The 27,734-nt window shown below is 38.9% G+C and overlaps 1 protein-coding gene across 9 annotated transcripts in view; it reads left to right on the top strand.

Annotated features, from left to right (window-relative positions):
* The window catches only part of INPP4B (inositol polyphosphate-4-phosphatase type II B), a 342,885-nt gene that overhangs the window by 100,831 nt on the left and 214,320 nt on the right, over positions 1–27,734 (top strand). For all 9 annotated transcript variants that reach the window (XM_052816168.1, XM_052816159.1, XM_052816131.1 and 6 more), the window contains one exon: positions 21,303–21,387. In XM_052816168.1, the coding sequence (XP_052672128.1) occupies positions 21,303–21,387 (85 nt within the window). The remainder of the gene's footprint in view (positions 1–21,302; positions 21,388–27,734) is intronic.

Below are 27,734 nucleotides of genomic sequence, written 5' to 3'. Positions count from 1 at the left end.
CTGTGTTGCTTGTAGAGGGGCTGTGCTCTGAGAGAACGTCAACAACTGTGCTGAAGAGAATACATCGACTTTGAGCATAAAAACATTGCATTTTCTCCTAAAAGCAAATTTCCAGCTTAAGTACTGTGATTAAAAACTAAAAAAAACCCCAAACACACAAAACCCCACAAAACCCCAAAACCTAAAAAAAAAAAAAAAAAAAAAGTCATTTAAGATATGTATGTTTCTTGTAAATCACACATGGTTCCAGTGGTTTTCCTGGTTCTTTTTCAGTGTTGGGATAGTGACGCTGTTCTTATGACAGAAGAGCATAAAAGAGTCAGCCTTGTCTGTAAACTTATGGATATGATACTGCTGCTTAATATTCCTAGCCACTTGCCTGGATTAATCTCTTAACTGCCTTCAAGAAAGTGCTCAGTGTGTGTCAATTTAGATGCAGCAAAAGAGGTTGAATGTTATGTGAAGTTCTCGCCTTTATTGCATTGGATAAGATGCTCTTGAAAGCTCATTCTCTTTTACTTGAAGACTTCTTGCTTGTGTGAGAAACTTCCCTCAAGAGATGTTCTGTGGTAAAGAATTAACAAAGACTGATCGTGCATATCCCTGGCAACAGTGAGAAAGATTAGGTGGAATGAGCCTAATTTCATTCTTTTTTTTTTCTCAGAAATTACTGCAGTTATATGGGATCCTTAGAACAGAATAATTATAGCTACAAGCTTAAAAATGCTTGAAGTCCTACATTTGGTTTCTCTGGTTTATTGATATTTTTAGAAAAATGAAACAAAAAAGCCCCTCAGAAGTGCCTCATTGTCTCTGGAAATGACACTTAGAGCCAGATCTTTTAAGTAATCTTCTGTATAATTTAGTTCTGCACATGGGATTCTTTTATTACTCTTAAGGTACATATTTAGTAGTGATTAATTCAGATTGTAAAGAGCAAAAAAAGTAAGCAGGTAGAAATGTTCCTTGATCCCGTGTTGCTTGATCTTTCTTCTTCCATTTTTATACATTGTTTCATGTTTACCAGCTTGAAGGTTTTTTTTCTAAAGTACATAGACTGATGTGGTTTAATGGTGAACAGGCATGTGCAGACACTCACTCCTTCTCTCCACCCCGGACTACAAATACTACTATCAGCCACAGCAGCAGCGCTCAATTTTGAAATAGTTTGCTGAGCTTTCTCCTTATTGCTTTTATTTCCATTCCTTCCTCTCCTCCTGGTCTCTTCATGAATGTCTATGCCCAGGATTGTTGTCCATGGGTCTTACATGCTGAGGTAGTCAAAATTTAGTTTGGTTGCATGCTCTTATCACCTCATCTTTCTGCAGCACTGGTACAGTGACTTGCTGTGCATTTGTCCAGAGCGATGCTAAGCTTGTTTTATGCAAGAAGATAGGACTCGTGTGACTATCAAGTCGTTCTTTTGCTTCTTACGGGCGATAAGTACTAATAACAAGACTTGTGCAGGAGGAAGACTATAAGAGATGAGAGCAACTGAACAGAATTACAGATATCTCCTTTTTTATTTTTAGACGTTTTTACCAAATGTCAAATGTGGTTATCTAATTTTTTTGATGGTTTAATTTGAATTTGAGTCCATGGCAATGTGACAAAGACAAGAATCAGCTTAGTCAAAGTTGTTGCTTCCTACAAAATTTTTTGAGTTGAGGACTTCATTGGTAACGTTGACACAGCTCAGCTTTATCCACCCTTGTGCCCCAAACTCTGGAGAGATGCAGGTGGCAGAGGGGCCAGGACCCGTGGCCTGTGAAGACTTACGGAAACAGGGCTCCAGAGCTAATGTGCTCAGTGGGTAAAGAGAGAGCTGGTGGCTGCAGGCTTCACCCAAACCAGGAATTTGCAAGAAATATGTGTTTGGGTTTTTTTTTTTTTTTTTTTTCATTTAAAATTCCAAAAGACAAGGAAATAGTTCGTATTCCCACTCTGAGTAGAGTTCCAGGAGGGAATATCGGACCATGGTTGGGCATTGTATTCCTTTGGTCCCCTGGCAATACAGACATGAGAGCATTCATCTCTGGGTCCTCGTTGGTGGGGATTTAGTGTTTTTTGACCAAGAGAACTGAAAATGCATGTGCAACAATGTTGCTGTGCCTACCATATCACTTTACCAGGGTGTTTGCAAGCTCCTAATGTCCTAAAGTGTAGCTGGGGTGGACAAGATCAAACAAAATGGTTTCCTTAATTGTCTATATTCCCTTTTAAATGTTCAGCTGGTAATTCTCCTCATCCCTCATCAAATGCGATTACAGCATCTTAGTATGATAAATATACACCTTCTGTAACGCTTTTTGAAAAGTCACTGTTAGCTGCTTTGACATTTGAATTAGTAGTAATATGATGGACACATAGGGTACTGAAGTCAATGTTGTAAGTCGTTTCGCAGAGCTTCTATGCAACTGAGTATAAACGTTGTTCTAGTTCTTTAATGTGCTGATATTTTATTATACCCTAGATGGTTGGTTGTCCTTCATGCTATGTCATTTTGATCAGTTTCCTGGGGACTATCTAATACTTCACTCAATGTTTAAGGCACAGTGGTTACAGTGAGATAGTATATGAAGCAATAAATGGCTTTGAGAGTGGTTAAATGCCAAAGCAGTGATAAGGCTGTTAAATGAAAGAACTGTTTGTAAGAGGGTTTTTTGGAAAACATTTTTCTCTTTCGCTCTAGAAAGAAAATGAAACTAGTAAGTGGAAACATGAAAAATAACATTAAACTTATTTTATATTGAGAGTGTTTCACTTTGCTGCTTGCTAAGTGTCTCTGCATATGAACTGCTTGTGAAAGTCTGTCTTGAAGGATTTGGCAGCATGGCAAAGGAGCAATCTTATTAAAACCACAAAGGGTGAAATATGTAACGCTATGTATTAGCATTGTATATAGATCTATTTGCAGGTGGATACTTTGCATGTGTAGTTGCAGTGTTTTGTGGACGTATTTCATTGTGTCTGCACACAACTGAAAGCTATACATAGATTTGAAACAGCTTTTTGAAATGGGATTACCACTTATTTCAATGTCTGTAAGGAAAACAGTGTTGCATGTGGCTTTTTGAGGGGTTTTGGTGTTTTGTTTTTTTGAGGGGGCGGGTACTGTGGCTGAAACTGCGCATAGGCATTTATAGCATACATTGGAAAGGTTTTGATTTACTGTTTGAGATCAGTACTAAAACTATGACATCTAGGGATTTTTTTTTTTTCTCCCCTTTTTAAGACCAGTAATTACAGCTTCAAGTCAGAATGTGAAGCGCAGAAGGCGGCTGAACTTCCTTCTGAAAAGTGTTTCTGGGCTGTTGTGTTGCAACAAGCATTGACATTTCCAGAGCACTGTACAGCTTCATCATCTTTAATCCTGTGCTTTCAGCTGCACCTTTCTTTTAATAACAGCCATGAATGTATTTTAATTTTGTTCTGAAAATACTTTCGGGAAAGTTAATTACTGTTATCTGTACTCAAGTATTTGAAATAATTGTTTCAGAAACTTGAAGCTGTCTTTTTATGACCGAAGAAGGAAAATGCAGAAGGGCAAGATAAGGGCTATTATATCCTATGCTTGCTCAGTGAGCATGCAATAAAATCATTGTTGGTTGCCAGTGAGCTTTTAGAATATTTTATGTAAAGACCTGCAAGTGCAATATGAACCAACAACTTAAGGAAAAAAAAAGGGGGGGGGGGGGGGGGAAGCAAACCTTTTTAGCAAGTCTCTGCTATGCTGCAATGTAAAAATTGTTGATTTGTTTCTTTTTCCCAGGGAGCAAATGCATTTGTGATTAATCTTAAAACCAATTCTCATTTGTGGTGAGAGAAGTTTAACCTAATTCTGCATAGTGTGTCATCAAATTTACAAAGAACGTTTGTTTACATATGGTTTTGCAAGCAAACTGTGGCTTCTTATTTGGACTGTTCAAATGCGCAGGCTCTTTTGAGACTGTGTATCGGTACGTTGTACATGAAGCTAAGTTTTCCTTGGCGATGGTCTGCTGTAAAGTCTGCTAGAATTGGTCTCTCCAAATGAGGTTGCACAGCATTACTTAGCAAGTGTGCCACAGGTTTAAAACATTTACTACAATTTAGGATAGGATTCTTGCAATAGTTTGATTCATGTTTTGTAGCCAAGCTCAACTTTTCAGAGGTAAAAATGAAAGGAATCTCTGTAGTTTCTTGGTAGTAACTCTTTAGTCATCTGTATTGTCCTTTTGTGTGCATTAAATGTACTTGTAAACATGCAGAAAGCATAGAACACAAATGTTTTCAAACACAGTTTTACTGGGGATTTTATTTTTGTTTTCTTTGGTAGTTGTTGTGGGGGTACAGTAACCTAGAAGAATGGCTTTTGTAGAAGGTTATTTAAAATCACAGGTAATGCCAGAAAAAAATGGAGGAAATTGTGATAAAATGCAGAAGAAGGGGACACATTGGCAAATGTCATTTTAGAGAAGCATGATGATGTGCTTGCCTAGTTCTTAAAGAATTCCCTATTTCTTTGCCTTTGCCATCATGGATGCATATTGTGCTATGTGGGCTGTTGTGGAGATGCAACAACTATTGTGTAGTTTATTTATTTAAGCATTTTTAAAATTTAATTTTCTGAAGTATGCTGTGATGTAAATGTTGTTCTTTTTCTGTCAAAGTAATCTGGCTAAGAAATTAACAGTGTGAATTTTTGTAAGATACTGACATAATTGGGGTGATAAGCAATATTGTTTCCCTGGAAGACAGATAAGATTTAAAAATATTTCTCTTCTTGCCTGTTTTTTTTTTTTAACTAGGCAGCATTTTTGGTATAAGATGTATACAATTTGAACAAATTTAGAAGCAAATTGAGACAATTATCTCAGTGATGGTAAAATCTGACATTCATTTCATAATTAGTAGCCAAAGATAACCTTGTGAAATAGCCTTACTTTTTTTCTCAACTCCATATGGTGGAAGTTAAAGAAAACAGGTGTTTGGTTTTTTTAATGCAACTTTCTAAAAAGCCATGTCTACTTTCAAAGAGCAAACATTTCTTTGTCTTTTGAGTCTACGTGTTAACTTTTACCTCTGTGACTCCTTTCTGTGTTTCTTCTTTCATATACTTTGCTGGGGAAGATTTTTCCACCGCTGTCAATTACTTTTATTTAAGAATGTTCAGTAAAAGCGGCCTTTAAACAGACTGATGAAAACAGACTAGAGAGAAGTCTGATGGTATGTTTTCACCTATGTGCAGGACGGACTACTCTAAATTGTCTTATTAATGTTTAAAATAAAAATAACCAGGTCAGTTGTCCAACATCTGCTTAGTGTGCACAAGTATCAATGTGTATCTTTTTTTCTTTTTTTTTCTTTTCTGGAAAGTGGTTTTTAAAATTTTCATTAATAGCCTTTAAGGGAACCTTCTGAATATCTGAAATGACACTTTCATTTCAGAATACTAGCCTGGAAATAAGTTGATATGTTTCTAGCAGAAGGTGTGGACAACTCCGAGCTGAACTAGTGGATCTACTGGATTTTCTGGAAAATCCCTTTTTTTTTTACTATTTTTAATTTTTTTTTTTCCATTTAGTTTACTTTTACTAAGGTGTTGTGTGAAGTTTTGTTTGTTGTTTTGGTGGGTGGGGTGGTTTTTTTTCTTTCTTTCTTTCTTTTTTTTTTTTTTTTTTTTTTAAATCTAGGTTTTCTTCTGTAGGAGTCACAATGTTTTCCCTTAAAACCATAACTCTGCAAGTAATGTTAGTTTAGGAAATGGAATAGTTCTTTGCAACTTGAAACTTAAATTTGTTTGTGTCACTACAAATGTACTACTAAATAACTTTACATGGAAACTGCTTCACAGCCTTGTAATGAAGTCATTTATAACACCACAAACTTAAGTGTGTCTGTTGGAAGTAAAAGCACTAATCGTTTAGCTGTCTTCCCAATGAGTATAAAAACCTGAATTACTTTAATTAGTAGATTGTTTTAACAAAGCCTCCATGTTTAAAGCAGAGTGCTTGAAGAAGATGGATGTGATAATTTAGTTTTTTGTTAAGATTATGAATACCTGTGTGTTGAATCTGTGGTTTGATTATTTTTATTATGATTCCATGAAGGATATTTGTTTTAAGGTGTGTTAGAGCTTGTCACTTACCATTAATTTCAGTGCCAGCACGTGGTACTGTAGACCCCAGTTTCTACACTGTATCGAGGCATGTAAAATGTATTGAAATAGTATTTAGATGTAAATAAAGAGATATTTAGGGCTTGTTGATGCTGTAATCAACAGACAGTTTCTGGATAATTGCATTTGAGTAAACTAACTTTGTAATGCCTCTGTTTTTGCTTCTGCTTTGAGTGTAGAACATGACACTTAAATATTTGAGAATCTGGAAGACTGATAGTAGTTTCTGCAGGTGGACGTTTTTGTTCTTCGTGCTCTTGGCTTCAAATAGTGATTGCATAGTGGAGTTTGCAGTCATGGGCTGGGGCTGAATTTAGTGGTTTTCTTTTTAAATATACTTTGATTTTTGTAAAGTGTAGAAAGAAAAGATTGCATTTGCAGAGAGAAGGTGGATAGGTCTAAGTACAGATAAAAGTTTGTTTTAATGTATTTACTCATCATTATTTAAAAAAGAATTTCTGGTGAATAGGTTAGAAACCCCAGTGCTACTCTTTGATAGGTATCTTTGAGAACTTTATTTGCACTGCACATCAAGTCACTAAATTTAGTTTGAATTTAAACATGCTATGTTATGCCCGCTCAAAAATGCAGGTACCCTTCTTGCTCACACATACTTACCTATTGATCTTTCTTTCCTGTTAAAAATACCTTTCCTAAAATTTATTTCTGTGGGCTCATTACTCCCATTTTCTTTTTGTGCATATTACTCTGAACAATGTTAGTGGTGGCGTATCTGTGATGATGTGAGAACATAATCAAGATCAGTAGTTAGAGGCTATGGAGTTTATTAGACCAAGTGACACAGCTGAGAAGCGACAAGCTCTTGGTCACAAATGCCTTTGTTAAGGTCTGAAATCAAAACATCACCATTCAGAGCTAAATAGAAGGTGAAGACCATTGCTCAGAGTTCCGTTAAATATGGATCAATTTTACCATCTTGGAAAGGAGGTGGCGAGAGAAAAGTAGACACGGTGCTCTTGGTGGAGGGAAGAGAAGAGAAAGCAGTTGCCTCCTAAGGGGAAGAGACAGGCAGTTTATAGCTGGTGGAATGTGAGGAGTTGGCTGTGGAGGGAGAGATCATACTGAGCCCATAATTTTATTTTATGGCTCATTGTGGATGTATTTGGTATCTAGCAGAGTTATGAATTTTAGCTGTTATGTCAGTTTAGTTGCCTGTAAAACTGCATCCTCCATTCCAAAGCTCATATTTGAGAAGTGGTGTGTAGGTTTCCCTTGAGGATGGCCTGAGAGATTAGAGATGAAGCAACTGTTTCATAAGAAGTGTCCTTCTGCTGGTATCTGTCTGTCTTTGTCCTGAATCAATTGTCTGCATGAATGTACTTTTTAAAAAATATTTGTTCATGCTTAGTTACTGTTCTTACAAATATCCTAAACTGGGAATACATGATGTTCTACTAAAGCAAGAAACGTTTTTTTGAGCTGAGGTATTTGTTTTTTCAAAATCTCTGTACAAAACTTGCTTATTAAGAATAAAGTGGGGATGGGCTTAGTATTTGTGAGATGCCACCATTTCCTTTGGTATTTAACTGGCTAAAAATTATTCTTGCTGCTTACAAACTTTGTCTTCTAATTTCCAAGCATGTAACTTCTACAATTTGTCACCTGAATACTTTACTAGGTCCTGTTTAGTGAGAGAGTTGCTCAGGTGTAATACTGAAGATCAGAAAGTCAGTAGCATGTCTGAAATAAAATAATGTTGTAAATCAGAGGTAAGGGAGGTGTTTTTCTTTTTTAAACTAAAATTGATGAGGTTTAGTAAGTCTCTCTCATTTCACAGAGTATGATGTAAGCTTTCTAAATTGAGAGCTTATAACCTAGATGGTTTTTCTCTGGGTACCCACACATGAATTGTTCACTCTGCCTTTTATGTCCAGTGACTTATTGATTGTAAGGAAATATGAGAAGAAAAGTTTCCCTGGGAGAAAAAAATCTCCTCATCTTTCTTTCCGTGGCTGTAACAGGTTTGGTTTTCTATGTGGTCTGGGTTTTTTTTTTGTCTTGTTTTGGTTTTCCTCAAACATAAAATGTAGCAGATATGCATGTAGAATATCAAGGGCCTGATTTTGCTGCTCTTACAAAGAACACAGACATGCCTGGTCCTGGCATGTATGCTCGGGCAGGTTAAAGAGCTGTACTCTGGCATACCTTGTTACGCCCCTTTGAGCTTGGGAGTGATTTGGAGGGTTGCCATTCCTTTAGCTGCAAAAAGGAGAGGAGTGCACAAACAAATGCTGGAGGAGGAGTGAGGAAGTTAAAATGAAGAAGCTAAAAAAAGAATTCAAAGGCTTTTCTTATTTAGTTCTCTGTTTAGAAGTTGGAATTTATTGACGTTGGGCAAGGGCTACCTGGAGACAATTTACAGGTCTGCTAGGAATTCTTTTGATCCTCTTAGGAACTACAGCTAATCACACAACATCCATCTCTTAGCACACTGAGTCTTGAGCATCTTGAAAAATATTCTGTTTGCTTCTTTCAAAAGCACTGTCCAGAAGATTGAAGCTTGGGGCGGAAAAATCATAGCTTGCTTTCAAATAAAAATGAACATCACTATGAGCAGTCCAAGGAATCAGAAGAGCAGGATTTATCTTTACAATACATACACTGAATATATTAGCGCTTACAGTTTATAATTTAAAGTTTCAAACCACTTAATTTTTGTGATGTTTTTATTCCATTTTTTTTTTTTTTTATTTTAAGGTTGTGGGAAAAGTTGATAGCATATAGTGAATTCTGGATTGATTTTTCACTTTGGGAAAACCTTCGGGGAAAACAGAAGACTTACATTGAAAAGAAAGGTTCTATGAAGAAAGGTGTTTTGTTATGAAGGGTTGAAAGTCCTTCCTGAGGCTGTCTCTTTGGAGTTCTGTGGATCATGAAACTAAGTCCTGAATAAAGCACGTTTCTCTGCAACAGTAATTTGCACAACATATTACTTGTTGGAGGCCAGTGGAATGCCATTTGGTCTTGTTTTTCTCTGCACTTGAAATATTTTTGAAATACCATGGTTTTGCTGCAATTTGTGTTGTCATTTATGATGTTCATATTTTAAATAGTCATAGAATGGTTTGGGTTGGAAGGGACCTTAAAGATCATCTTGTTCCAACCCCCCTGCTATGGGCAGGGACACCTTCCACTAGACCAGGCTGCTCAAAGCCCGATCCAACCTGGCCCTGAACACTTCCAGGGATGGGGCAGCCACAACCTCTCTGGGCAACCTGTTCTAGTGCCTCACCACCCTCACAGTGAAGAAATGTATTTGAATAACTGCACATGCTGTTTGTGCATCATTTAAATCAATGAATGATCTGTACAATCCCTGAAACCATCTTTCACTTCCAAGAGGGCATGCAAAATGATTATATAAACAACTATATTTGTTTACTTTGTATACACTTACATCCTTCATTTGTCTCTCAATGAAGTTTTTTTCACCTTCTGATACAAATAATGCTGATCACTACATTGTAATAGGAGAGGGGAAGTCTAGCATGGATAACTAGTTGAATAAAATATAAGGTCTAGGAACTATGACTACTTGGCCAGTTCTTACAGTGGAGTGCATCAGCACAGATATGTGTTGAGGCTGGTACTGTCACGTGTGTAAACGGCAAGAAGGTAAGCAATGAGGCAAGACAGTATGCTGATACTAACCTACTGAATAGTTAAGACGGGGGGTCAAGTATGAGTAATTGCAGAATGACTGTAGAAGTCTAAATCATTAGACGATAAAGTGGCAGATAAAATTCAACATGGATAAATGTGAAGTTACACATGTGAAGAAAAATAATAAAATTTCCCATTGAAACAATGGGCTTTGTGCTGATTTCCTGCCCCCACCCTGCGAGTGAGATCTGTAGAGAGTTACAGTTGCATGAAAAGATCAGATGGATGATCAGTTGTGGTCAAAAAGTAAATTGAATGTTAGGAGTTGTTGGGAAAGGAGAGAACAAAGCAGAGAACTCTGTCTGTAAAGATCCACCGTGCAGTTCAGTTCCCCTCGTTTTACAGGATATAGAGGAGCTGGGAAGGTTTTGGAGAAAGGGCTGTTAGAGTCATCACCACAAGGAATGAAGAAGATAAAACTCTTCAGCCTGGAAAAGAGATGATGACTAAGGTGGTCTCTGACGGCAATCTGCAAAATCATGATTGGCTTGAAGAAGGAGATGGGGATTTAACGGTTCATTGTCTCTTCCAGTGCAAGACCTCAGGGTATTAAATGAAGCCGGTAGGAACTGGATTACAAATAAACAAAAGAAGGTGATTTTTCATCGAACAAGTAGTGGAAATACTGGAGCTGCTTGCCATAAGATGCTGTAGATGCTAAAAGTAGACATGTATTTGAAAAAAATACTAGGTACTCTCAAAGATGAGCATCATTGAGAGTTAGTGAATGGAATGGGCATCTGAGGAAAAACCCTGATGTGAAAACAGCTGGGGGCTGAGAGTGTACTGCATGTGGTTGCCCTGTTTTTCCTTTCCTTGGACACTTATTTATGGCACTTGTAGGCAGAATAACGGGTCTTTGGTCTGATGCAGCTGTTCTCTTGGAGATATTGCATGTCAGTTTTATGTCAAGTATGCATAGGCTCAGACATACCAGGATTCACAGGATTACTGTGATCTGTCTGGGGGCAAATCTGTGGTCAGGGCATCTTGACTTTGAAATCTAGAGGTGATGGGTTTTTGAGGGGTCTCTTCATAGCTAGTAGTTGTGTTATATAGTCAACGTAATCGTAGAGAGGTTGTTTAACTCACAGTACTGATTTAGCTGTTAAATGGTGATATGATACTGTGCTGGTTAAAATACGGTTTTACTGCAATTCCAGTTTATTGTATTCTGAAACATAAGTGATCTTTAAAAAAAAAAAGAGAGAAACTGTGCAGCACTGCTGACAGTTCAATCATTTGCCATACTAAAAGCTAGTACATAAAGTACACTAAAATCATAGTAGTCATGTAAGTCATGAAATCATTTAAACTATGAAATTGTTACAGTATAAGAAATGTCCAGTTCTGGGCTTGATGTCCACTTCTGGCCTTCTCAGTACAAGAGACATGGACATACTGGAGAGAGTAAAGCAAAGGGCCACAAAGATTAAGGGACTAGAGCATCTCGCATATGAGGAAGGGCTGAAAGAGCTGAGACTGTTCAGCCTGGAGAAGAGAAAGCTCAGGAAGAATCTTAACAATGTGTGTAAATACCTGAAGGGACGCTGCAAAGAAAACTGAGCCAGGCTTTTTTCAGTGGTGCCCCGTGACAGGACCAGAGGCAGTGGGCACACACTGAAACACAGCAGGTTCCCGCTGAATATCAGGAAACACTTTTTCACTGTGCAGGTGACTGAGCCCTAGGACAGATTGCTCAGAGAAGCCATGGAGTCTCCATCCTTGGAGATATTCAAAACCCATCTGGACGTGGTCCTGGGCAGCTGGCTGTAGGTGTCCCTGCTTGAGCAGGGCAGTTGGACCAGATGCACTCCAGAGGTCTCGGCCTCAGCCGTTCTGTGATTCTGTGACAAACTTCAGCCAAACGTGCAGAAAACTGCTGTTGCTTATAAGTAAAAGTATTAGACTACATCCAATTGCTTTGATTGTTTGCGAGTTGGTTTTCTGGTAGGGAGAGTCACTGTAAAAGAAAATTATTGTCTTTTATTTATCTTCAATAATAAAGATAAAAAGCTGTAACTGATTGCTCTATTCAACACTGTCCGTGTTTATGTGCATTGGTAACACATTATCTAAAAGTACAGAGCCTTCATCAGAGCTGCTGATAGCTTGAGCCACTTGTAATGTGATGTCTTCATAAAGTTCTAGATAGCCTGTTTTTTTAAGTTGATATATTTTGACCATCAGTCAGAGACTGGCAGAAGAAACAGTGTTGGTATATATCTTGAAATGTGAATTATGGCAACGTGTTCTTATTTAAGGCTCATGTTTCACAAGAGCAGTCAAGTTATACAGTGGTAAGTAAGTTTGGATGGAATTCATTGCATGCCTGCCACTCATGTGACCCAAATTCAGAATAGAGAGTAGATAATAAAGCCACAAGAAACTGCTTTTTTGAATTAATTAGGGAAATTAATAACTTAATTAAATTATGGTAATTGAAAGATGATTGCTTTACAACAGGGGGGTGTAAGTTACCAAATAAAAGTACATCTTTCCCTTTCTCCATTTCCTTTTTCTTCATTTTGTCTATCAATTTGGATAATCTCTTGTTTAAACACTTTCTGACAAATAGGTAACCTGTTTTGGAATTAAATCAGAATTAAACATCTGAACTGCAAAAAGATTTCAAATCTGTGAGGAGAACATAAACTAGCTTAGGTAAAGGCAGTGCTCCACAATTTCTGAATTTCTTCATGTTGGGATGCATTGATCAGGCACATGGTGTAACTCTCGCCTCCCTGATACAGTTTAGTGGCCAGCATCCTCTAGCTTTTCAGCAAGTGGCTTCAGAAACATGAAGACCTTATGCTATCCTAATTTAGCTGGAACTGCTAGGGAGTCAAGGAAATTGTTATGACCGTGGGCTAGATGTATTATACCCAGCATGTACTCTTTTCCCTCTTTTCCTTACTCATGAACTCTCTGTATCACTCTTCCATGCCTGTCATATTTTGGGGATTGCCAACACCAACCATTTCAGCTTGCTAGGAGTCTTTTTTTAGACACTCCTGTAGCTAAATTAATTTCAGCATGGGTTTAATAGTGTGGGACTCAGTGCAACCCAGAAAAAGTGTTTGTTTCTCACCTTCTTTATTACCAGGGCTGTACAGCCCACATTCAGACCCTGTGTCAGGGAACCATTGTTCCCAGTTGTCTACCCAGCTCCTGGGGTTTTGTCCACTTCCTTCTTGCTTGCATACTGAAATATACTCATATTCATGACAGTGGTCTTCCCCCCCTGCTCCCCACCGTCGTAAGCAGGACTTTGTATTGCCTATTGGTCCCATTCCAATGGTCCCCGGTGCCCTCATTCTAGGAGTCCTCTGCACGTTTGTTCTTTTCAATACCAAGGGGAATATCATAGCAATGGAGTGCAATGGTTGTCATCATACCCTGGTTCTTCAATCCTTTGGCAATCGGAGCTGGTAAAATCTTGCTCAGCAGAGTTTGCCAGAGGAATAACAGATCTCTATGTGTGTCCCCTTTCCACTGAGATCAATCTGGGCCTGGCTATTGATGCTTGAAATGCTTCTATTTTGCACTTTCTCGCATGTTAAAGGTAAATAGCCTGAACTGTCCTAGCACCAAATATGATGTTCCTTTTAACTGGGTCTCACCAGTACAATATTGTTTGGGCTGAAATTGGTACTGACTAGAAATGACCAAAAACCACTTGTTAACAGTTCAGGTAGGACTTTTGTTCTCATGTAGGGAGTGCAATGAGTACATCCATTTATTTATTCTTTTAACGGTGTACTCACAACTGGAAATTGTTACTTAAAAGGAAATCATAATATGGTGGCTACCAATAAACTTATTTTATGCATCTGAAGTACCAAGAGAAACTCATCACCTGTTGTTAGTCAACTGTACCAAAACCACTAAAACGTTTCTTGAACTCCTCAGTGAAATCTCTTTGTCTTCCTCTAGCAGAAAATAAAATTGCTTTCTTCTGAATCTTTCTGCAAGCTAGATTCTACCCTGCAGAGATATGTATACCTCCCTGCATCAGTGAGACATAATGAACTTGGCAGAGAATTTGTCCCCAAGGAGAGGCTGGTGGTCTTCCCATCGTTCTCACTCCTTGGGCTTCCTGGTGGAAGGGGATAATTTTATATAATTAGTTGTTTCATCTAAACCTTTTTTTTTTTTTTTTTAATGGGAGAGATGTAAGCTCTTGTGACAAATTAACTTCAGCAAGGAAATTTTGATTGTATCTCTTTCACAAGGGTGGTATTGCTATCTCAAGATTTAAGAAGTTATGACACTGAAAAATTAGGAGTTTGGCTTAAAAATCATGCACATCTTTTAAAAAGCAACAAAAAGATCTTTGGAAAGCTTGTGATATTGTGGTTCCAGGAACTGTGAGTTACTGAAAGTTATGCCAGATGTTGTGGGACTTGCAATAAAATGGTAAAAATTGGCAGAGTTCTTACCAGTGGTAAGAAACATCCTTCATTGTCCACCTTTAAATATCCAAAGATAATGCATTTTACAAACACGCAATACTTGTAGCAATAATGTTTTTGTATTCTGCCTTCCTTACTTCCCTGGTACTGCTGAAACTGGTAAAAGCTGTAATTGAGCTGTCATACCTAATTTTAAAATACAGTTAACATTTATTTCTTATTTTAAGCTAGTTTTGAAGTAAAAAGGCAATATATTGGGAACTGAGCCAGAGCTTAAGAACACATTTTTTTAAATGACATCCAAAAAATGTATTACAAAGTAGGAGAATTTTTTTTAAAGTGTATTATCTGAGGTATGTGTTGTGATACAGCACTGGAGTCTTGCACCAAAATATAACTTTGAAAAACATAACTAATTCATATCTGAACTGTATATAATTAACTTTTTAGGTAGGAAGGGTAATTTGAGATTGTTTCAAGCTGTGTGTAGAATGTAGAAAGTGTTTAATTTTCTTTTTTAATTATACTCATGCATAATAAACTGAGTGAATGTGGGGTGTGAATTAAGAGAATGTGTATTTGTACGTTATTATTATTACTACTAATGTATTTTGAAACTGAAAAGAAAATTACTATTGGTTAGGTATTCACATTTGTTAAGGGTAATAGTCTATTAAAAGTACACGTCTGTTCTGCAGGACTTGTTCAGTGACGTAAGTCAACATTTTCCAGAATAAATGCATATTAGCAGTATTATATTGTCAGCTTGAAGTTGGTATCTGGTAGCGTTGCATGATGGATTAACCGCAGTGGGTAAGGCATTTTTTGAAAAAGATGATTTGAGTATACTTCAGTGAGCTGACAGTTTCTAAAGGTGGTTGCAATGAACTACCAGGTTACAGCCTGTCTGGAATAATTGAAGCACCTCATCAGAGGCCTAGGAAGCATATTTTTCTTCATCACACAGCTTTGCTTGCAGGCTTTGCATTACTTAATAGACACAGAGTGGGAATATTAATATGGCAGAAGAATATATAATATTAAAGGAGATTTCAGATTGTTGAATACTGCTTGCCAACACTTAAAGGGGCGTTTTTAATTCTGCAAATTATACGCTTGCGTACGTCATGCAGTCACTTGGTAATACCTCAAAATCAGAACAGTGTATTTTGCTCTATTTAGTAATGGACATATTGCTGTAGAAATACATTGAAATAAATTTAAGACTACTAGCTTTTCTATTTGTGAATGAAATTACCCTGACAAATGGTGCTGCTTTTTTCTTGTGCATATATATAAAAAAGCTGTGCTTTAACTGCAGAGTGATGAACCTTATTTGTGCTAACACTGAAATAGCAAACGTGGGTGGTAATGTTTATAGCGTAGTCAAAAGCACGACCTGAGCACATGCATACATTATTGAGCTAATATCAATCTGACTAGCTCACTTGCCAGTACCGGTGAAGTTGTAAAAAATCAGGATCATGGGCAAGTTGTACAGCTTGTGCCAATTTTGATGCCATTAGAACTTTGCTGCTATTGGTGTCAGAGCTAGTTAGGTTAACACTAGGCTATCGTTAATACGATTATATGTTGCTTATGTGTTGCACACCTTTGGTCACGCTGTAGGCATGCCAAGAGATAGTGGCCATATCATCACACCTGTTTACTGTCTTCTAGCTCTCCTCCTGGAAAGCCATCCTCCGGGAGGAGAATGAGGACACCGAGATTTTCTGAGCCAGGTTTACGCAGTCAGGATGTAGTTATGTGGTGTAACTAGGGAAGAGTCCCTAATGAGGAGTAGGCGCTTCGCTTTGCTTTCCATTCTTGTAAGTTAGGTACTTAGCCCATCCCTGGAGGTATTCAAAAAGTGCGTAGACAAGGCACTTCAGGACATGGTTTAGTGTGGGCATGGTTGATGGTTGGACTCGATGATCTTAAAGGTCTTTTCCAACCTGAACGATTCTATGATTCTATATTACTGAAAGCAGCCTTGTATGTGCCCAAATACCTGGTCTTTCAGGTTTCCTCAGTCACCAGCTTTTCTTCTAAGGCTTCCAGTGAAGGCGCTAGGTATGTCTAACGGTAAGTGGTGGACAGTGATGACTTTGTAGTTTGGGGGAGAGAAGATATGGGTTCAAAATAATTCGATAAACTTCACCTGCTTTTACCAGTCCCTTCAGGCAAACTCCTCTCTTGCAAATATTTTCTTTAATAGCAAGAAAGAACTGAAACCAACTCTCATCATTTGCATTTTGAAGGTATTTTCATTTTTTTGTTCCCTAGCATAGTCTTTTGTGTTACTTATGTGTGACTATAATTTTCTCCATTTTAGTTATGTTTTGTTACTTTTCTGTAAAATTTCTGTCTTCAACTTGTTTTTATTATAGGAATACTTATAAATGCAGGCAGAAAATAACTGATTTGAAAAGCATGACAAGTAGATCGGAGTATGTATCATTCCTACTCTATAAGGCTTTCGGTTTAATTATTTCAAGTTTGCAAAAATAAGCTTTTAAAAAAATAAACTGTGAAATACATAGTTGGCTGTGGAGGCTTTTTATAATGTCTTATTAGAAGAAGTTTTACTTCCTGTAGTGTTTGCTTTTTCTACAATACTATAGCTTTACTTTTATACTTACTGTTTTAACACAGAGGAATTGCTTGGAATGTCACTTCTAATTTTAACTGCCAGTTTGGTTCTTGACTTGATACAGCTAACAGTAGATTTATTCCCCCCCCCCCCGCCTACAGCAACAAATCTCCTATTGTAAAACCCTTTCATAATGACACATTTCCTCCTCCCCACAATGGTACATCAAGTCAGATCTACAGGAATGCAAAAATAGCTCAAACATGCCACTCTGTCTGACAGTTTTAAAAGTTTCTCAGTGCTTTCATTTTTTGAAACCTTTTTTTTTTTTTTTTTTCTCTTTCTCTCGCTCTCCCCAGTCCAAAGAAAAACGGCAGGCTGGAGTCTGCAATAACGTAGTTACAAATTCCTGTTACAATGCAAGTTACAAATTCACTGCAGATAGTTAGAACAACTGAAAAAACGTACCAATGTAATTTCAAATACTGTGTGCTTCCCTCACTGCTGTAGAATGTGTTTTCAGTCTTTATGCTTTCTAACTGCAAAAATGTTATATTTTACTCTATCAGAGAACTTCTCTATACAATGTATACTTCAGATTGCTCGTGAATCTGGAGCTAGGTACTTGAGTGACGGTTGCTGGTTTAATATCATTAAGCTTCCTTTACATTCAAAGGAGCTGTGTACAGTTATGTAGGTATGAATATGCAGTTAGCAGACACCTGCTCATGTGTTTTGGTATGACTACCTCTTATTTCAGTTTTAGGTGTGGACTCCACAAACAGGGATGTTGTCACTACTCTGAGTTGAAACTCATGACAGTTACAATGGACAGAAGTGGATTTAGTAGTACAGTAGTACTTTGGATTTATAACAGCATGCTGATAGCAAAGCTTGGCCAATCATTTGGCAAAGTCAATTGAAAGGGTTTCTGCTAATTCTAGGTCTTGGGCACTCTTCTACGTTAGCAGTTTTACTAGGATATTTAAGTTAGATTTATGAATCATTTAATTTCCTCCTCAAATCAGTGTTTTAAAACAATTTCCTGATCTGGGAGGTGATGGGGTGCTTGTAGACTTCATCAGTATTTTAAGAAAGATGTAATAGTTCAAGGCCTAGTTGCTGTTCGGCATTTGGATTAATCCAGTAAGGTTTTTTTATAACAATTATCCAAAATAACCAATGGTAGGAAGAAAAAAACCAATATGTTGGATTGTAACACATTACTACAGATCTGATTTTGATCCTATTTGCCATGAATAAAGACCAAATCATTAGAAGTTACCCTTTTATTAAAATCAAACCCAGAAAAAGAAAATAAAAGCTTGTCAAAATAAGCTCATATTATGCACTTAAAGAAAGAGAGAAATTTTGGATCTCTTCAGATACTGAAAACCAAAGCTGATCTCTATCAGATACACATAATGGTTCCCTTGATTACAATTTTGTCATTTCATTTATAAATAAATTTCTTGTTAGCTTTTTGTGTGACAGACAGAGCATAGCTCATCTGAATGATGAAAAGTCTGCAATAATAATAATTCTGAAGGTCTTTGGTTTTGTGTAAGGATGTGGGAGATGTTTTGCAGCAACATGTATTTTCTTTTCTGGCAGCCTTATGCTCTTTCATCTTTTTTTCTTGTTTGTCTTCTTGTTCCCTTTCGCTTACAGAAAAAGTAAATGCGTATCCTCTGATCACTGTACTTGATTGTGTATCTTGGAAAAGCATTCAGATTCATCTGAAGTTGCAGCATTGTTTTATTCCAGCTTCCACTGGTGTAGGGAGTGGAGTAACTTGTCTCTAAAGAGGCTCTTGTGCTGAAGCATCTGCTGTTTTAAAATGCAGAAAGCTTGAAATACTCTGAACCATCCTCTCTTGTGTTTGTAGTTATGTTGTGTGTCAACTGCATTGTGTGACAAACCTAACTAATACAAATTCTTGTTAATGATTTGATAGGGTTTTTTGCTAACCACTTGCCAATTTGTTTGTATTATACGGATGCCTTTCATATACAAATCCAAATGTCAAGCCTTTAAGTCTTGGCAACTATAGCAAAGTACATGGAAGCTGTGATTTTTCACTCCTGGTCTTTCTGAATACCTGACTTATCTGAAAGCCATGCAACAGGGTGTTGCTTCTCTTTATATACTGACAGGCTTCCCCTTACTGCAGATGTATGTTTTGGAGGAAATCTTAAATCTAGGGAGTTGTCACATTTGCATGTTTCATCTGTGGGGCATGAATATCAGCAGAGTAACTATTTTCTGTAGGGATGAAAAGAGGAAAAGTTGTTGGAATTGATTGACTATTTTTTGGACAGAGGCTGGATGGGAGTTTTTCATGTACTCAGAGCGGAGTGTTAAGTTGTCTCAGACCTTTGTTAACTTCTGAAGTAAACCCCTTCATTTGATCATATCTTTTCTGAAAGATTGCCAACTCTTGAAGGAATCAGGTTGCACTTGCTCACTTTTCAAGTGAGGGTTATCTGGGAGACTATATTGGTGTTGATATCTTACTTCAAAATCTAAAGAATCAAAATAGTTAGCATCATTGCAGTGGAGAACTCTTCCTAATTAGTCTGCTGTTTGTTTTTTGAACTATTATTGCCTATGTTCCCAAGCTGACTTTAGCTGTTGCTTTATAAAAACTTCTATTTTACTTTACCTGGTAGAACCTCAAAGAGTCCCTCACTTGATAGCACCTGAGAATCGCGTCTGGGTTACCAAGTATGCTCGACTTGCTGGATACTATAAATAATAAAGCTCCCAATGTAGCACTTGTATATCTCCCAAAACTCACTGTGCTTTTTCACTACTTTCCCTTTTTTTAAACCATCAATTAGCTGCTTTTCAGTCTACAGGACAATACATCCCTTTTAGACCAGCCCAGACTGAATAATATTTCAAAGAGGTCAATGTACAAGTGGTTTCTAGAGAAGTCTGGTTGCTTTTTCTTAGTCTATTAAACCTTCTCTCTTGACTTCAGGCATATTTCAGTATAACATCATGTGCTTTTTCCCTGCTCCTGTTTTATTTTAACCTTCTGTCACTTTTGGATTTTGATTTGTGTTTTGATAACTGTGTTTGGAGTATTCATTTAATAAGTCGTAAAAGGTGGGAAGGAGGGACTAAATATAGACTTTCGCAAGGAAATCCTTGTTAGACTTTCTGAAATGTTACCTGTTTGTTACTCTTCAGTCTTACTGTAGTCTTACAGTCTTACTGTATTAAATTTTCACTTTTGTGCTCATGAAAGACAATGGTATTACCAGGTAAGTAAAGGGTCTTTTTGTGAGAAAATGCAGGATCAAGCCATCCATTTAAAAGTGAACATGAAAGTCTTGGCAAAAAGTTTTGAGTCTGATTCTGGCAGACTAAATAACACGGTATAAATGCAGAGAAAGAGATAGACAAGAAAACTTGTGTATATTAAGCAGGTGTTATAAATATGAACATTTTAATGAAGTTATTCATTAAGTGACAAATATGTGGAACTAAAGTTCAGGCTTTTGATAAAACTGGTTTACAATATGAAGAAGTTTTCATCTTTAGGATCACTTGGAATAAAGAAGTACTGGAGGAAGGAATGTTGAAATAAGAATTTACATTAATCCATGCAGAATCTCACTGAAGTAGAGAATGAGCTGTGCAACATTCATGTTGGGAACCTGCAATGAGGAAGTGTATGGGTGCATGTTCTAAGGGTTATTTGTTACCAGATAGATGTTAAGGATAAAAAATGGATAATAGAAGTTTTAAGGGAAAAAAGATTAATTCTGAGGGAGTGATTGATAGCTTCACTCTTCTGAAAAATGAGTCACACTTACTAAACTAGAAGAAGAGTCTGCATCTTCTCTGCAGAGCGCTCACAAAAAATGATAGTGGTAATTTGTATCATATTGCACTCTGCAATATGTCCATATCACTTAATGTCATTTGAATTGCATAGCCAGAGACAACGTTCAAAGTTTCAAGTGATGATAAAGAAATCCCTTTTAAATAAAAATTGAAGAGAAATGCCGCCTGTAAGATTGCATCTTATTTTGTTCACTTGAAAGTATCCTACTCTTGAATAGAATCTGACATTTGATTCAGCCTTATTAGTAAATATGGAAGGTGGAATGAGCTGGGCTTGCCTGGTTTGCTTAAGAATGAGGTGGCACCTAAACTTTTGAATACCTGCAATATGAAAATATCCTAACTACTGAGTTCCTTTTTTTCTTAGTTTCCTGCGTGGTCTTTTCTAACAGTTTATTCCCATTACAGCTCATTGAGCTGAAGTAGGATGACACAGATCTGTAATTAAAGAATGTCTGTATCCATCTGCCTAGTGACTATTATGCTTTGTTGTCTTTACATCTACATGTTGTGTTGGCTGTGAACAGCCAAACAGAAGGACTTCCCAGTCAGGTTCCAGATCCTCATGTTTTGTCATCTTTATGTCTCACAGAGTTCTGAAGCCTTGGAAGTGGTAATCCTGGAGCGCTGCTGGATTGTGGAGTTCAGGAGTAAAACAGATGTTTCAATAGTTCTCAGTAAGTAAGACATAGCTCAGCGTGTTCAGTGTGAATTTTTTATTTCTGTCAACAAAAAAACCCCAACTACCCAGGCATTGAAACTTTGCTAAAAACTTAGCGAAAAACACATCCTCTTGTCTGTTACATGCATACATCTAAATAGTGCTTGTCTCTGAATTCATGCCTAAAAAGAAAATCCTAAAAGCTGTTGTTTTACTTATTCTAAAATCAAGTGAAAGTCATATGTCATCTTCTTCCTCTGACAATAAATAGAAGTTTGAGGTTCTGTTTTGTTAGGTATTATGTATAATATGGGTTTTGTGTTGTTGCATAGCCAATTCATCTTATTCTTGAATGATTAATCATTGCCAACCTCCCTATTAAATGAGGGGTTTCCTGTTTTAGTCACTTCCTATCAATTCTTCATTAATAAAATTGTTAAAAGCAGTAGAAAAAAATCAGTTATTTCATAGAAATCAGAATCATTATTTTAGTGGAAAGATTTTATTTGGAGAAAATGCTGACATAGAGTTTCCTCTGTAGGAACAACTCAAATAGCCATTGTGTTAGAAATTTTTTTTGATGAGGATTCTTTCTGATACCACTGCTGATTTTTGAAGTCCTTAGATCAATTTGCCGTTTTCTGTTAGCTGTAATGGTCTAAGAGCAGTTTTGGTAGGCTACTAAAACTAGCTACAGGGGAAAAAAGGTTATGCTGCATTTGTGGGCTTGATGATCAGCTTTATGTCTAGTAGAAGTTCCTACCTTCTTTTTTTTATACTCACCAAAATCTCCAGTCCACTTCAAGGGAAATGTTGTATTAATTATACTAACTTCTGTCCTCAGCTGCTGAAATGATTGTTAGTGTTTGTTCACATTTGAGAAGGTAGTGACTTAAAATGTATTCATTGTGGGTTTTATCCTTTTCTGGGTGGTATTCTGGGGAATAGCTCAAATCCTGCATCTTTAGTAGTGGAAATAAATTTTATGTCTTGTGCCTGATGTTGAGGCACTGCATCAAAAAGGACTTATTTCTGGATTTGGAAGCATTGCTTTTCCTAACTATAACAGCTGAATGATTACCGTTGACTCTCACATTGAGACTTTTGTAATTATGTTCTTATTGAGTCTAATTCATTGATTGGAATCATCGGCTTTATGAGGTGGTGATGTTACAGTTTGAGTCTACAGTCATCTCAGTTCCCTTCTGGCACTTCTTTTACAACGCTTGGACATAATGCAGCTGAACTGAACCAAGAATACAATTGTAATCGCTGACAGGACTCTTTCAATTAGCTTTGAAGACTGCAAGCAGGACAGTTTCTGTGGCAGTGAGACTGGCAGGTTTTAAGTCCAAAAGCTGGGGAAGTAGACAACAATGAATACTGAGTAAGCACTTCAGGCTGCCTGTGGAGAGAAAGAGGCTGTTAACATGTGTGGAGAAAGAAATACGCTTGCATAGTTAGGAACAGAAATTGCTAGCTGAGACACAGACTTTCCAACACAAAGTTTTTGAGGGTCAGTAGTGTGGTTAGAGGTAAGGGTGGCATTCTGACCAGCCTCTAAAAATATATTAAAGGAGAAAAGATGAAACAGTACAGAAGACTCTAGGTATACAGAGCCAACAAATGATGATGAGTGCCTGGGGCACGACCAAAGGAATACAACAGAAGATAGAGGAGGAGACAGACAGGTAGAGGAGAAATGGATTTCAAACTTGGCAATTTATTGTGCCAGAGAACAAGGACAACAGCCTGGCTGATGATTTGTTGGTGTATTGGGTTTGTGTGGTGGGGTTTTGGTAGAGGGGGAGGGGCCGCAGGGGTGGCTCCTGTGAGAAGCTGCTAGAAGCTTCCCCGGCTCCAAGTCAGACCTGCCTCTGGCCAAGGCTGACCCAATTGGCGATGGTGATAGTGCCTCTGGGAGAACAGATTTGAGAAGGGAAACCTGCAGCGGAACGGGGTGAGTGGAATGTGAGAGGAACCCCTCTGCAGACAGCAAGGTCAGTGAAGAAGGAGGGGGAGGAGGTGCGCTGGAGGAGGTGATGCCCCTGCAGCCCGTGGTGAGACGGCAGGCTGTCCCCCTGCAGCCCATGGAGGGGAGCAGGGGAGCAGATGCCCACCTGCAGCCCGGGGAGGTGCCCACACTGGAGCAGGTGGATGCCCCTGAAGATGGCCGTGACTCCGCAGGAAAGCCCGTGCTGGAGCAGTCTGTGCCTGAACGACTGCAGCCTGTGGAAAGGACCCATGCTGGGAGCAGTTCATGAAGAGCTGCAGCCTGTGGGAGGGACGCCACGCTGGAGCAGGGGAGGAGTGAGGAGTCCTGCCCCTGAGGAGGAAGGAGTGGCAGAGACAAGGTGTGGGGAGCTGACCCCAATCCCCATTCCCTGTCCCTCTGTGCTGTTGGGGGGAAGAGGCAGAGAAAACTGGGAGTGGAGTTGAGCCCAGGAAGAAGGGAGGAGTGGAGGAGGAAGGTGTTTTAAGATTTAGTTTTACTTCTCATTATCCTGTTTTGATTTGATTTGTAGTAAATGAAATTGGTTTTGGTTTTCCCCAAGTTGAGTCTTTTTTTTTTTTGCCCATGACCATAATCAGTGAGTGATCCCTCCCTGTCCTTGTCTCAAACCACAAGCTTTTCTTTATATTTTCTCCTGCCCATCCCACCAGGGAGGAGGAGTGAGCAAGCGGCCTTGTGGTGCTTTGTTGCCAGCTGGGCTTAAACCATGACAGTTGGATGGGAAAAGAAAAAGAAAGCCAGACTACTATGAGGTATTAGAACAAAACTGAAGACAAATGAAGATCATACAGCATCTACTGAGTGAGGATAAAATACCAAAAGAAGTGAAATAATAATCCATGTACTGTAGGGGAGAACAAAATTCAGAAGACAAAACAGGAGAAAAGCAAAACTCAGGAACTAAGAAGAGAGATCTGTGTCAGTGAGGGCTTCGATCATGAAAAACTAGCTGCATTGTCACAAGAATATATCTATTGGCCATTGGGAGCCAAAAAAAGCTCTAAAATGTTTATCTGGGCCTTTAAAGGATTCAGGTGGAAGCAGGTTGGAAGGACATACCTGCTCTCAATGTCCAATTCCTTGTGGAAGAGAGGGAGGAGAGCTGTGCCGGAACACAGCAGAAGCTCCAAGGAAGGAAGCAGAGTTGATCTGTGAGATTTAACTTGTGGTGTGGCTGGGAAGGGACATTTTTGTCATCTTGCAGGCTGCAAGATGAAGAAAATCAGCTAGGTGTTCAACTTGGAACCATGAGGAGGGTTTTTGGAGTGAGCTTTTGGCCAGTTGTCTCCATCTTTCTCTGAGTGGTGGGCTGAATCCTAAGAGACGTGAGTAAGAGTGAGAAATGGAGACTAACTGGGATATCTATGAAGAGAAAGTAATAAAGGGCAGTGGAGTAAACATAGAGGGGAAAACCAAGGATTTTTTCTTGCAACATCTAGTGATATTGTGGAGCTGATCATTGCCTCAGGGTAGTGTGGGCACTGAAACATGAGGGGAGTACAGAAGAGGTCAGGCAGTTGCAGAAGATAATCCTGTCAGTGCTTCAAGTGCAGTGCTCCCAAAGCAGCCTAGCTCAAAAGGTTTCTAAGCGGACCGTGAAAGGCAACAGAAGGAATTGTTAGGTGAACTATCATTCTTTATGTGGCTGGTTGCTCATATGCCCTCGTAACATGAACTATTAGCGGAACAGATCAAACACTGGTGTGAGATGGATCAGATTGAATGTGGCAGTTCACACGAGTGTGATTCATTCCTGAAATCCTGGAAGGTGTGATACAGAGAGCATTTCAACCCTTTTGTCCAAAAAGATCTTAAACCTGGAAACAGCTGCTGCGCAGTGAAATATTTGAGCAATGCAACATTAACTGCCTTGCCTTGGATTCTCCTGAGGAACATCCACCTTGTTCGCACCATCTAAGCTTGCACCTTGTACAATACAGGCAGGCGTTGTAGCCTCACCGGTCACAGAAATATATAATCGTAGCTATTTAGAGAATAGCTGCATCTCTGCTGGACCATGGAAACCCTGTTAAAGGTGGTTACTCTGGGTTTATGTGCCCAGGTGCTGGCACAGGGGGCTGCAGGGCGGTCTCTGTGAGGAATGGCTGGGGCTGCCCCGTGCTGGACTCAGCCAGCTCCAAGTGACCCACCGCCGGGCACAGCTCAGCCCCTCGGCCCTGCTGCTGGCACCTCGAGGAAAGCATATTTCAGAAAGTGTAAAACACTGCCCAACAGTGAGGAGTGAGGGGAAAAAAGCGTGAGAAACAGCCCTGTGAGCACCAGAGTGCGAGCAGATGGAGGCAAGGAAGAGGTGATCTGGGCGCCTGAGCAGAGATTGCCCTGCAGCTCCTGGGGACACCCCAGTGGAGCAGGTATTTCCCTGCAGCCTGTAGAGGGACCACGCTGCAGCCAGGGATAAAGTGTTGAGGAGGAAGGAACAGCAGAGAGGAGCTGTTACAGATTGACCATAACCATGCCGCTTGGGATGTGGGGAAGGTAGAGGAGTCAGAAGTGAAGTTGAGCCTGAAAAAAAGGGGGGAGTGGATGGGGGGAAAGGGTCTTTGTTTCTCCCTAGTCAGCACTCTTTCAATTTGCATAAATTAAATTATTTGTCCCATAAGATGAGTCTGGTTTGTCCATGATGGTAACTGCTAAGTGATCTCCCTGACTTTATCTCGACCCATGAGCTGCTGCTGCTGCTTTTCTCCCCCAGCCCTTGAAGAGGGGGAGTGAGCGAGCAGCTGGGCGGGTGGCTGTTAGCCAGCCAAGGTCAACACACCACGGTTAATTTGCATCCCGTGTTTTTCTTTGAGTGTTTTGTCCACTTTGAGCAGAAGATGCAGAAAGAGGCAACCAGGAACAAAAAGCTGTGTTAATGTTGGCAGGTTTTGGTTACTGTTAAGTTTCTGTGGAATAGGGCAATTAGAGCTGTGTGGCTAGATATTTGAACTTCTCCCAAGAGCAATCTGAAGTTGACCACTATGTTGTATAGAGCCTCTTGTGGGTGAGAGCAAAGAACTCTGCCTGCCTCCTTTCCTCCAGGTGTTGTTGTACAACACAAAATTGGGACCGAACCCAAGAGATACAGGCACAATGAATTGAAATCAGATGTGAGAGCATTCAAGGACTGCCTTCTCTGCATCTGTAAATCTCTCCTCTTTTTCAGGAAAAGAGATTCCTTAAGAGACTGTATTAAGTGCATTACTGTGTGTGGTCCCACAGTGAGAACTAGGGAGGTAAGAGCTCTAACACCCAGGTAGGGCTAGTGAGGCAGGAGGAGGAAAGGAGGGAACAGAGGAAGAAGACAGAGCTTTTGATGCAAGGCCACAGTCATCTAAAACATTGCAGTGTATCAGGCAAAGAAAAGGTCTGCATATAGGAATACCCTTAAGAGGGCAAGCATTTCCTTTTGCCGTTTGTAGTGCGTAAGCCACTGAACTTGGAGCTTTTAGTTTCCTTCAATAGTAGTGGCTTGGAAAGGCAGGTCCGTATCACTCCCTGTTTCAGAGGTGAAATAACTGAGGCATATGTTAAGGTTACTCTTGCAGACCTAGGCAGAGAATCAAGACCTCCGAATCCTGCCTTTTTTAAGGTAGACTGGTGGTCCAGCCAGTGATGTGATGTACTTCCTTTCAGCAAAAGCAGTCTACTGCTTTGCGAAGGCCACACTTAGTACTTTTGGTGAATGCTGCAGTATTTCTGTTCAGTTATCTTGAGATACAATTGTGGTATTTAAATATTTGTGTGGCCTGCCTTGCTTACAGCATAGGTGTGGTATTTAATGAAAGGGGAGAAGCAACATGGCGTGTGTGGAAGCCTGCAGGTATTAAAAGAAACAAAGTATTATACTGCAGTAGTCAACCTGGGATATCACGCTATATTAATTTCAAGTACCTCAGGCTCTTTGTGAGGTTCTGTGGGGACTTAAATGGAGATTATAATGGTAACTTATATAAGTTTATTCCAGCATTGCAAAATAAGAAAAAAACAACACTGAAGATAAAATTTTTAATTAAATTCTTTATCTTTAATTGAAAATTTAACTTCCAAAGGAAGATTAACATAGCATCATGAGTAACCATGGGATGATTTCATCACTACTAATTCGAACATGAAATGCATCAGCATATAGAATTCAGGCAGCTTTGTGAATTAAAAGCCTCTGATGTCTGTATTAGAAATATCCTGCGGATATAATTTACGTATCAAAGCTTCTATTCTACTTTTGTTACAGCATATGGTGGTTAGCTGTGATGGTGCTTTATATTTTAGAGTGGCAGTGGCTCATTGATATTCTCAACCATTTTCCACTGCTGAGGTAGCAACTGAGAATTACTTTTTGCTAGTGT

Source organism: Harpia harpyja, chromosome 2, assembly GCF_026419915.1.
Source record: "Harpia harpyja isolate bHarHar1 chromosome 2, bHarHar1 primary haplotype, whole genome shotgun sequence".
Classification (NCBI taxonomy): domain Eukaryota; kingdom Metazoa; phylum Chordata; class Aves; order Accipitriformes; family Accipitridae; genus Harpia; species Harpia harpyja.
Note: the sequence above shows the minus strand (reverse complement) of the source record. Positions and strands in the feature narration are given on the sequence as shown.